Here is a 12,508-nt window from a genome sequence, read left to right as displayed (position 1 = left end):
AGATCACAGAAAACTTAGGACTTTTCATGGAATGAGTGTCTCCAGATAGTATTTAGTAGCACATGTTCTGCTATTGTCCAACCAGTCCACAGAGATAATATGAACAATTTGCAGTCCCAAGGCTGGTGCCCACAGTCACCTGACTGACATTCCCAGCTCTGGGACCAAATGGGAGACTCAAACTGCTCCAATGTGGTCCCAGGGCAGAAGCTGACAATCAGCTGATTGCCAGTCCCAGCCCTAGGATGACACTGGAGTCTTGAATGGACTCTGGTCCCAGGACACGTGTAGGATGCAGAAGCAGGGGCAGCACCCTCTCTCATGCTTGGCGCCTCATGCCTCCCTCCACCCACAGCTCATGACAGAGACCCAACTCACCAGCTCCGAGTCCAGCTTCAGCTCCCTGCTGCAGCCACTGGGGACTGTCCAAATCACTGAAGCTATGAATCTTTTTTCAAAGATTCAGAGAGCTTCGAATTGATTCGGATCTTTTTATTGGTCCCCTGATTTGATTCGAATTTGGAGATTCAGCCACTGAATCAGGCCAAATCCCCTCTGAATCGAATCAACACCCAAAGCTTTGCACAGCCCTACTTTCCTGATTGCCACGAGTTTGCAAAGATGATGGCCAGCAGCTCTGCAATCACATCAGCCAACTCCCTCAGCACTCTTAGGTGCACCCTGTCCAGCCTCATGGACCTGGATATGTCCAGCTTTTCTAAATAGTCCCTAGCCTGTTGTTTCGCAGCTGTTGGCTGCTTACCCCCTCCTCCAACTACTGCACCTGACAGCACAGTCTGGGAGCTGACCTTGCCTGTGAAGATTAAAGTGAAAAAGGCACTGAGAGTACTTCAGCCTTTTCTGCATCCTTTGTCACTAGGTTGCCCGAGTTTCAATATTTTTAAGACTCCAGGCACCCCTCAGAAAACACTGGCTCTTAGTTTTCACTTGGTTTTTGAATACAGAAAAAACAACAGACCAGTTCTTCTGTTGCAAACAAGTCACAGCACAACAGATCAGAATGTTTTTGAGACTCTAGTTTTGTAACAGTGCTATCATTGTGTGGCAGCCTGCAGCACCCTTGATAGGGTGCCATGGCACCCTGTTTATGAATCACTACTCTCCACATACCTGTCTGGGTCCTTAAGAGTCAGGTAAGCAGTGGCCGTGTCTACATGTGTAATTAATGTGACTGAATAAGCCCTGGCACAATTTGAGCCAGAGTAAACTAACCCTGATGTCACTGTCTACATGTGCATTTAAGTGCAGTAATTTCCTTTGCCATTGGATAGTACCTGTGTCTGATGGGACTATCAGACAGTGCTGTAAATTAGTCTACACTGGCTCAATTGACACACGTGTAGATGGTGATGCTTTACTGTGCAGTAAATTAGTCTACACATACAGACGCACCCAGTCTGAAGAACAGTGCACTGCCGTTACACAACCTGCACAAGTTGGGGGGGGGGGGCAGGGAGAGGAAAGTCTGGGGGAGTAGGGGAGAGGACAGGGGGAAAGCTTAGTCTTCACAAATATCAACCCAGGACTTTTCACTTACAAAGAAAGTGACAGATAATTTAAAACAAACTTTAAATATGCCCAGAGTTCCTATCCACACTAAGATTTTAGGGAAAATGAGTGTGCTATGTGGAGTTCTTACTGGGTCTGGTCCCAAGAACATCACTTGGAGTTTTGGCATTGACTTCACTAGAAGAAGGCCCAGGACTAGCTTAACTGCAGAAGCCAAATAAACTAAATATTAAAATAGCTTAGGTTTACATCATAGTTTGTAAATAGTTTAAGTATGTACCACATCTTCAGGGTTTGGGCAAAATTTCTTAAGCCAAAATGCCTGCTATTGGCAGTACAGTAGCCATGCCTCGGTTTTTCCAAAGAGTTCACCACCTAACTTTCTACAGGAAACCAAAGAATCAAGAGTACAAACTGACTTTAGCTATTACAGGAAGAACAAAAGTTTTAGAACAACCGTAACACACCTCTTGTTCTGTAATGACACAGAATTTTCCAGGTGCAGAAGGCTCAGCTTTCTGGTACAAGTCCTGACCAACTAGCACTTGATATTTTCTGTACAAAAAAGCATTCCCCTTGCCACTTTGTTTTACAAAGTTTAAGTTTTGCCAATATGAACTATTTTAGGAAGACTTGTTTCTCAATGTCTTACCACGGGAGTCTTCCCACAACAAAAGTACTCGCCTAGTTTCTCTTGTACACATGGGCAAGTCAGCACTGAGTGCATGTTTATTCAGATAAACCTTTCAAACAACCAGATTTCAGAAATCCTCCAAACCATTTAGCACAGCATTTTCCTCTTGATGAACACTTCCATGTGGGGAAAGCTTTCTTCTGGGGCTCCCCCACAAATATCGAATGCTAGAGTGACAGAAGCAGAATATTTTATTTTGGAGGAAGAGCTGCATTAGTTAATTTATTCTGTGGTTAAACAAATTCCTTTTTAAAGCTCCATATAAGGAGCTTGTAGGTCTAGAGCTTCAAATAATCCATTCAATCACCCTGTACACAGTATGATGCTTGTACTGCTAATAATAATACAGCCCAAGTCGTAGGACAATAACATTTATTTAGAGCATTAGGGATTCCACATTATACAAACCCTTAAATTTACTTTTGTTTCACTGGTCCATTTCTACAACAAATACATCAGATCTACTATATAATAAAATTATTTACATTTCCAAACAAGATTGGGTTTATTTATAACCCTCTCACTGCTATTCACATACAGTACTTAAAACAACAGCACAATACATCGTTTTAATACCTAAAAATGACAACCCTGTAATCTAAGTCATTTATGAAAACTGGAAACTTAGAAATAAATTTACAATTGATTTCCACCCCCCACCCCCCACCATTCCTTACAACATATCAATCTAGTGTGCTAATCCTGGACTTAATTTGCAGAACCAAAGGATTTTACAATGACCCCATTTTTTATAACCAGATGTTTGTTTTTAGACAAACACCTTGCATTTACTGGGAACAGTATAATATTAAAATTACTTACTGTACAGATTAAAAAATAAAATAAAATCACAGCTCAAAATTGCTATTGGTAAAATTCACACTCATTTACAAGTCTCATGTTTCCATGCAGTAATTTACTTGGATTTTCTTCTTTTTGACTGCATTGCACTGGCACTCGTTTCTGAAATTAAAGAAGAAGAAAAAGCGTGGATGCTAAGTTGGTAAGCCATAGAAGAAAGGCAAACACATTGCCTTTTCTAACATATACCAGGGTTGAGAAATTCTTAGACTGAGTTTCACAGATGAGAGATCCTTTGAGTTTTTACAGCACTTAACACAACTAGTCCACTTAACACAAGTTCCCAATTCAAATGGAGGCATTTAGGACAATACCGTAAAACTAGATAAATCATGTTGTAAAACTTCCAATAACTTCTGAGATGAACCCCACCACGTCACAGGGTATCTGTAAAACACTCAAAGCCTTAGCTAAAAAAGGTGCTATATAACTATGTTAGTTTTTATTCCACTTCTGCCATCTCACAGAACAATGCCACAAAAAACCCACTCCCATGAAATGTTAAATAACGTAAAGAACCAAATTGCACAATGTCAATTCAATTACAGTGCTTACTACTAAAGAGAGGTGAGCTGTAGAAAACTCTACAGCAAACATCTTTGGAACGTGCCATTTAAATACAGGATATACTAGTACCAACTCAGACGCTGAGTCCCAATATAAGAACTATGCATAAAATGTGATTTTGCCATTAAATAATGAGCCTTATCATTCTACAAATGCTGCAGGAAGCATAGGGCTATCTGTTATAATACACTGAGAAACAGCTGCAGAATAAGTTAAAGGTGCTATGGCACTTCAGTAAAAGGAACCAGAAGTACTTACAGAAGTTAGAGTAAAAGCAGATGACACTTCAGTGCACTTAAGGCAATGTTTCCATTTTAAAGCAAAAAGAAAGAAATGTTGAGGAAAGACTAAGAAAATTTGCATCCTTAGATTTCAACCAAACAATGTTTGCAAACACTGATGATTCTTCGGTTCTTTACAATATTTTCTGAAAACTCCTCCTATAAAGCATTTTAAAACCCAAGGGGAGGAATTGCTGCAAATTAGTATTTTGATGAACAAAGTAAGAAAACTCAATGGTGCATTTCTGTGTCTATTAAAATTGTTGCGTTAATATCAATGTGATTTTTAAAAAATTCAAAACTTCATGTGCTCACTACAACAATGAATGATGGAACATGTCTCGCTAGAAATATACTCAAAAGCAGAGAATATCAATTCAGAATTACGGCTCATAAGTGTACTCCACTAAAAGGCATGACTTACATGGATCGGAATTCTTTGATTATCGAAATACAGCCAGGACCAAGTTTAGCTCCAAGCAGTGATGCTGTATGTATATCCCATATTTAACAGAACATAAGATGACCTTGATCATAACATGATGCCGCAACAATTAGATTCTATATAAGGAAACTTCATACATTTATAATTTTCCAGGTATAAAATCTAATTATTGGAGGTTTGTGTTGAATCTGCCCCCCTCTCACTGTTACAGCAGGGAAAAATAAACCTGTGGGGTCAAGTAGCCCTTTTGCCCTCTGCACTCCCAACTTCTTCCCACTGCAGCTCCTTCCCCTTCTCCTTACCATCAGACCCTGGTCTACCTGAGCACATGAAAATGAGTATCAAATTTGAAAAAAGTGACCTTGAAATAATTTGTATATAATACCCATAGACTTAATTCATCCAGAATTAAGTCTTTTTTCTAGCATTTTACCTTTTTTGAAACTGCTGAAAGTTTTAGCACAGATATTCCATAAACACACTTTTGTGCAGACCTTTAAGTTCCTCTTTATATATAAAATACAAGCTGCGTGTGGTATCTGTCCAAAGCCAAAAGGCTCATGATTTACCATTACAGCTCATTGGGCTGGGTCCCACCAGAATCAACAGCATTTCAAGCCACGGTGACCCAAGAGCTCAGCACATAGTGTATTCCAGATACCTTCCACAAAGGAACTGTGTATTAAGTACCTCCCCCCCCCCCGCACCACCCCACCCCATATGACTGGAACCAAGAGTACTTGTCATGAATCCTGGGATGCTTCAAAAATGTATATGCAGATGAGGCACAGGGAAACCTGGTCTGGCTACATCTCATGGAAGGTGGGGACACACTAATTGTATGTGCCAGACTGAGAGAGGGGGTGACAGGGATTCTGGGTGAACTGCTTAGGGTCCATGTGGAGATGTTTGCCAGCCATTTAAGACTGGTAGAGAAACAGGAATCATTGACAATGGGAAAGAAAGGTGCAGGTCAGCTGTGGTAGTGAAGAGGAAGTCAAAATGTATACAATGTAGATTCATAAATGCTAGGGTCAGAAGGGATCTCAAAGGATCATCAAGTCTGAAACCCTGCCAGTACCAAGAAAAAGTGCTGGGGTCATGTGACGCCAGCCAGGTGCTTGTCCAGTCTCCTCTTGAAGATCCCCACAGTAGGGGAGAGCACCACCTCCCTTGGAAGCCCGCTCCAGATGTAGTGGCTCACCATGACTTGGGGAAAAAAAAATTGAGCTGCTTGCAGGCATGAAACCTGCCACAAAAAACTGCTTTATTGTAAGCAACAGCACTGGTGACCCAGCTCTGCAGTGTCTATCTTGAAGGCTCAGATCAAGCACAGTGGCTTCTTAACCTGGCAGGGGAAATATCACATCTCTGTGTCCAAGAAGGCAGTTTTCCTGAACCACACTGCAGGAAAACTGCTCTTTTGGCAGTTCAGTACCCACCAAGGTGTGGTGGCTTTAAACCCAGTTTATGGAAATGGGAGTCTCCTCCCTTGCTTGCTCCAAGGGCCTTATGGCTAAGGGCAAGCAAAACTTGGAGGCATCTGAACCCCAAGCCTCTGGGCTTGAGCCTGCAAGGAGGATGCCCACCAAAGGTTTTGGAAACATCTGAAGCCCCAGGTGTGGGTGGAGGATGTTCCCTGGTAGTAGGGCCACTTATGGTCCTGGACTCTTAGATTTGGAATAGTTTTGGCTAATTTGGCCTTATATGAATTTAAATTAAAAAAAAGTCTGTATAGATTGGACACTACGGTAGGGCTTTTTGGTGCTTTTATCTAAAGCTAATTCAATCAACTACTAGATAAAAGCACCCAAAAAAGCCCCACTAAAGTGCCCAATCTATACAGATGCTGCAGAAACGGGTCAAACTAATGCACTGCCTCTTCTAGGCATGTGCTGGGCTCAGCATAGGAGCGCACTGAGTTTCACGTAACGCATGTTTTTTGGGGTTTTTTTCTCCATGTCTGCAAGTAGCCTAGGTGCTGAGGGAAGCTGCACTAAATCAGCACTACCATATATCTACCTTCAGATAGGTAATCCAGGGGTGGGCAATTATTTTGGCTGGAGGGACACTAAATGAGTGGAGGTAAGCTGTCAAAGGCTGCAAGGGTAGTCCCGCCCCTTGGTTGCCATCTTGAGACTGGAAGCCCCACCCCTAACCCCTAACCTTTGCCACTGGAACCCCTCCCCTTGCCCCCAGAAGTACTCCTTTTAAGAGGAGGGAGCTTGTCATCTGAACCAGAAAAAAAAAATCATAACACTAAAAGTCAAACGTTTACTACAACATATTTTAATTTTATTACAAATTGTTTTTGTTATGGCTTGTGTTTGCACAGTATATACAGAGAGGTGCTTGCATAATAAGTAAGAAATAAAGTCTTACACTTGTATTGTGTGTGGGGGGAGTGTGTGGGGTGTCATGTGTGGTGTGGCTGGGCCGTGTGTGTCTATGGTGGGGTATGGGTGTAGGGTTTGTGAGGGGATATGGCTGTGTGCGAGCGGGGCATAGGGTATGTTGCTGGGTATGTGTATATATGTGAAGGGGTTGTGGGGGCAAGGTGTGGGTCTGAAGGAGGATGTGGGGAATGCTCCATACTCTCTAAAGCACACAGCTCCTGCTGCTGATGGCAACAGCAGTAGCAGCAGGTGGGGGCCCTCAGGGCGCTGCTGCCCAGCAGCACGCAGCTCCAGCCAGCGCTGGAGATGGTGGCAAGGAGCACAAACAGGCTGTCCCACCTCTATTGTGCAGTGCCCCCCACTATGTATGTACCAACTCCCAGCACTCACGTGACCAGGGAAAGCCCTGTGCAATGGAGCCACTTGCCTTCCCTGCCATGTGCAGCTGCCAGGGCTCTTCCAGAAGTGGCGGGGAGCCCCACCCCCTGCTTCCATGGCAGCACCCGACTCCAGTGTGCAGGGCTTCTCCCAGTGGCATGCAAGTGCCAGGAGCTGCACATGCGTGGTGGGGAATGCCACACAATAGAGCTATGCGCAGCCAGGCGGCAGTGCCCCAAGGGCCCCCACCTGCTGCTGCCACCGCTGACAGTGGGAACTGTGTCATGGGCATGTGTGTGTGGGGGGGAGGGGGCACAGCAGCAGGGAGACAAGGTGGAGCTGCTGGAGGCTGGGGGAGCTGAGCAGGTCCCCTGGGGGCTGCAGCAGTGGCAGCAGCAGCCCCACCCGGAAGCTGTGTGCTGGCTGGGCTGAGCCCTTCTTGCACACCAGGATTGGAACAAGGCACACAGGCTGGGTGGGCTACAATTAATTGGTGGGCACCTGCAGACTGGATGGAGTTGCCTGGCAGGCCAGACCCAGCCTGCAGGCTGTACTTTGCTCACCCCTGCACTAACCTATGCTTGTGGTAGGTTCCCATCAGCACCGAAAGTCTTTTCTACGCCTCAAAGCCAGAGAAAGTGATCAGCAGAGCAGAGAGTAAAGGAGTGAAGGAGAGACCTGAAACTAAAAACAACAGCAGTAATAGCAAGTAAGTATGAGGTAGAAAAAGAGCTAAAGAACAGAAATGAAGATCTGGAAGCAGACGGAAAGTGGACGAAGGTGAAAATGAAAGGAAGAAAAAAGATGACAGTGGGAGCAGTGGTGGAGGCAGCAATAATGAATGATGATGCCAGAAGTCAGACAGGAGCAGAGGAGAGTGGGAGACAGAGCAGAAGCAGCAGGAGAAGGTACTTTGGGCAAGTAGCAGAGGATGGCAGGAGCATGATGGCAGGCTGGCCCACCCAGAGTGGTACAGCAGGAAAATATGGAAGAGGCACTGAGAGAAGCTAAAGAAGAGCAGAGGCTGTGGATGAAAGCAACTTTAACTGGTGATGGGAGACAGACAATTAGAATCATAGAAAATTAGGGTTGGAAGGGATCTCAGGTGGTCATCTAGTCCAACCCCCTGCTCAAAGCAGAACCATCCCCAACTAGATCATTCCAGCCAAAGGTTCGTCTGGTTGGGTCTTAAAAACGTCCAAGGATGCAGAGTCAACAACCTCTCTGGGTAACCAGTTCCAGTGCTTTACTGCTCTCCTAGTGAAAAAATTCTTCCCAATATCTAACCTAAACTTCCCTTGCTGCAGTTCTCCAACTGGTCTAGGTCACACTGAATCCCAGCCCTACCCTCCAGTGTATCTACTACTCCTCCCAGCTTGGTGTCATTTGCAAACTTGCTGAGGGTGCTCTTTATGCCATCTTCCAGGTTACTGATGAAGATATTGAACAAAACCACCCCCAGGACCAATGATACACAATTATGGTTTCCTGGAAAAGGTGCTGTTCAAGATTTTGGAGGTGCAGGTGGAGTATCTCACCAGCCTGTTTGCTGTCTCGAACAGAAAGACTTGGGAATTGACTTACTGGGATGGAGAAGGGTGTAAGTACTTTTGGAAGAAATACACTTTTGGGCAGAGGAATGTGGAAGGAGGAATTAAGAGGGATAAAGTCACAACAGGACAAAACTCAAGAGAATAAATTATTATAGTTCAAATGTACATGGATTTATTAGAGGTACAAGAAAGTGAGATGGATGGATAAGCATGTCCAAAGGGTAATGTTGGCAGAGAAAGTAAGAGGCAAATATGGTATTTGGACAGAGTCTTGGAAGGCATGAGTAGTGTTACAGGCAGATGAGTGGAGCCCAGGTTGGGTGCTGCACCTCCCAGTGATCCAGATTGGGACACACCACGGTTTTATAATGTCCCACAGGCAAACAAAACAGTGCAGCAAATGCAGAAAGGTGGGGCACATGTCCACCACTGCCCCCCTCACAGTGTGCTACGGATGTGAAGGGATGGGGCTAGAGGTGCACTGATGCATCAGTCCCATATCAGATCAGCACCGATACAGGGAAAATTGACAGTATCGGCAATCAACTTTTTTTGCTTGATGTGGCCAATAATGTGGCTGATAAATGCCTTGTGCATGTGCACAGCTTCAGCATGAATAGGACCAGAAGTGCAGCCTGGTGGCTTGGAAACCAGTGTTGGGCTAGTAAGTTTGGTGTGGGGAAAGGGGTGCGGGGAAGGAAGGGGCATGACAGGGGGCAGATTGAGGCCCCCACAGTGAGGGAGGAAGTGGGGCAGGGGCAGGCACTGCTTAGCCGGGGTAGGGCATAGGACATAGCTGCAAGTGGCTCATTTGGGGGTGCGGGGGAGGAGGGGTGGATTCTGCTGCTGCACGCACCCTGGGAGGACATGGGGGGGCAGCATGTGCCCCCACATCTGCATGGGCTGCTACCGTGGGCTGGAGCTGGGGGCTGCTCTGGGCTCTTCTTGGTGGGGATATGGACTATAACCAAGTATTTGCCAATTTTACATAGCTGCAACTTTGAGGAAGTGGGGAGTATACCAGACCTATTTAAGAAGTCCAGGGGCTGGTAACTACCAGTTGACCCCACCAAGGTGACTGTCCAGTCTCCTCTTGAAGATTTCCAGGGTAGGCAACTGCACCACCCCTGGAGGGAGCTTATTCCACAGTCTGGACACCCTGGTTGTAAAGAAGTTTTTTCTAATGTTGAGCCTGAAACAGTCTTCTAGGAGTTTGTAGCCATTACTCCTGGTTTTCCCCAAGGGTGTCCTGGTGAACAGTTGTTCACTGAGCCCGTGATGTACGCCCCTGATGTAGCAGTCAGCTGCTCTCAGGTCCCCTCTCAGCCTTCTCTCTTTCAGGCTAAAGAGTCCCAGGTCCCTCAGCCTTTCCTTGTATGGCTCGCCAGGGTACTGTATAGTCATGCCCAGTGACTAAATGGGTCAGGTACTGTATAGTCATGCTCAGTGTTGGCTGCATTTAATCAACTTCATAATTGGTTTCCATTGCTGAGCACATACTGCTTCTGGCAGCAATTTAATGACAGACAATGTATTTAATGAGGGGCTTCCCTCATCTTGTATTAAAGTAAATAGGGCACTTTGTTACATAAACATACTAACAGTAACAATTGATCCATCTCTATTACAGAGGGTTTGGTGTTCTGTAGAACAAATAAGCAAACTTCCAGTGCCATGTAGATGTTTAAAGTCACTTGCATGTAACAATAATATTCTCCAGTGTACATTGGATGCGATTGATATTCTACTAGTTACCACTATAGAGACTAACAAAGTGAAATGTGGCAGGTATGTAACACCAAGTTATTTATTATTTAAAAACAAGGCTCAGGTTATACATTTTTCTTAAAACTGTCTGGGCGCTTCCTCCTTGCTATTTCATAGGACATTCCACAAACAAGCTGGCAAAGCTACTACTCTGACCTCATTCAAACCCTTTCTGAAAGGCCACTTCTTAGCACCTATCAACATTTGTTTACCAAAAAACATTTTTCCTTATTATTGTGTGCCTTTAGCTTTGCATGCTATGTTTGTCTTACCTCTCCTACCACCTCTGGCCACTTTGTTTCACGCCAGCCTATTAGCTTTTTAGCTTACAAATCACATATAACTTTTCTATGAAGAAGGCGATACGTTCCTACCAGGTTCACTTAAAGTAACTATTTTTAGTTATCGTTTACAGTTTAAAAAAAGGTGAAACAGATGGGAGTCTGCACAAATAACAAATTTTCAAATTTATTAGCTTCCCCCACAGCTGTTACATTCATATTCTTTTTCTCTTCTGGGGATACAATCTTGTTTTATTTTGCCTGCAGTCCTGAACTTGGCAATCATCTGGCAATTAAGGCTCAGCATATTCCGTGGCAAGCTAGACAGACCTCTATTCTATCTCTAGATTCTGTGGCAGTTTCAAGTGTTTAAAAAAATAAGTTTATTTAATTAAATGGACAATGAATAATATAATCAGTACAACATACCTATATTATTTAGAGGGTTTTATGCTGTTCCCACATTTTCAATATGCCACAGGTTGTCATCTTTAGGTTCCCAAGCTACTCCATTATGGCAACTGTGGCAGGTCACACCTTCCAGAGCTATTATCTCAAGCTGCCTCAAACTCAAGAGGATATTACCAACATATTACATGCTGTTCACATTTTCAAACTTCTCTTCACAAGCATGAAAAATTTTATTTTCACAATATGAGCTGAAATTCTGGAGCACAATTTTGTCACAAGAGTTGAACTTTACATTAAATTCAGCAGCCACAGAACATTCATGTCCCTTCATAAACTTTTAGAAACTAATTACAGTACTATATATAAACTAGAGCTGGTTTGCTGAAACACCTCAAAGCTTGAGAGTAAAATGGTTTACATTTTTAGTATTTGCAGTGTGGACATGGTTGCTGGATTTAACTTGATCAATTCCTTTTTAATATAAATCTCTGTTAATGCTTTTTTATTTTATATCCTACCCTCAAAATACTGGCTGAATGTTTCCTTTTGATGTTCTCTACTGTATTACATAACTATTACACAAAATTTTACCCACGAATAATTTACTGAGATGAGGAACCCTTATACACAATAAATTGGGAATTCCTAACACAGTTAGCTTCAGAATTCAGAACAACATTGTATACTCTCGCACTCTTCTAGCAAACATATTCAGGCCACGCAAGTGCTGTGTGCATACTTTGTTGCAGACTATAAACCTCACAGAAATAAGGCACATCAGCAACTGCAAATACCATGGGTTAACATGTGTAACTTTAGGATTTCACATATGTTCCTGGACAGAACAGCTGAGAATTGTGCACTAGCGCACAGAAGCCTTCTCCTCAACAACTGTCATCCCGACAGCATTCTAACCATGCTTGAGCAGCAAAATAAGAGCTGTTGGCTTTAGCTGACCATGCCATCGAAAGGATGCAAATGTTTGTTTCATGTCTTTCACACTTCTGGAAAATGTTACCGACTTGGGCACAGTCCTTTCAATGCCTGCCCATGACTGCCGAGAGATTATTTTCTTTTCACTAAGACAATTCTCTTTTGAATGCTATATTAAAATATTGCAGAAAACAAGTTCCACAACTTCAACAGTGAAAACATTGCATACAACAGGATTTACTGCAGATACAACATTATGCAAACTTCTTAACACCAGGCTGTACTAGAAATGTAAAATTTCCAAAAATTTTGAGGGCATGGAAAAACAGGTTTGGGGTTTTTTGGTTGTTTTTTGTTTTTTTGGGGGGTGGGGGGGAGGGGGTAAGAAATTTTGGGAAAAATGAAATGTCT

General features: G+C 43.6%; 1 protein-coding gene across 4 annotated transcripts in view; it reads right to left on the bottom strand.

Moving 5' to 3' along the window:
* Positions 1–2,581: 2,581 nt before the first annotated feature.
* Positions 2,582–12,508, bottom strand: part of NCOA6 (nuclear receptor coactivator 6) — a 107,687-nt gene continuing 97,760 nt past the window's right edge. For all 4 annotated transcript variants that reach the window (XM_019513073.1, XM_019513069.1, XM_019513070.1 and 1 more), the window contains one exon: positions 2,582–3,187. In XM_019513073.1, the coding sequence (XP_019368618.1) occupies positions 3,141–3,187 (47 nt within the window). In that variant the 3' untranslated portion in view covers positions 2,582–3,140. The remainder of the gene's footprint in view (positions 3,188–12,508) is intronic.

The sequence above is a fragment of the Gavialis gangeticus genome, unplaced genomic scaffold (genome assembly GCF_001723915.1).
Source record: "Gavialis gangeticus isolate Ggan-Ray unplaced genomic scaffold, GavGan_comp1, whole genome shotgun sequence".
In the NCBI taxonomy this organism is placed as follows: domain Eukaryota; kingdom Metazoa; phylum Chordata; order Crocodylia; family Gavialidae; genus Gavialis; species Gavialis gangeticus.
This window is presented reverse-complemented; position numbering and strand designations above follow the sequence as displayed.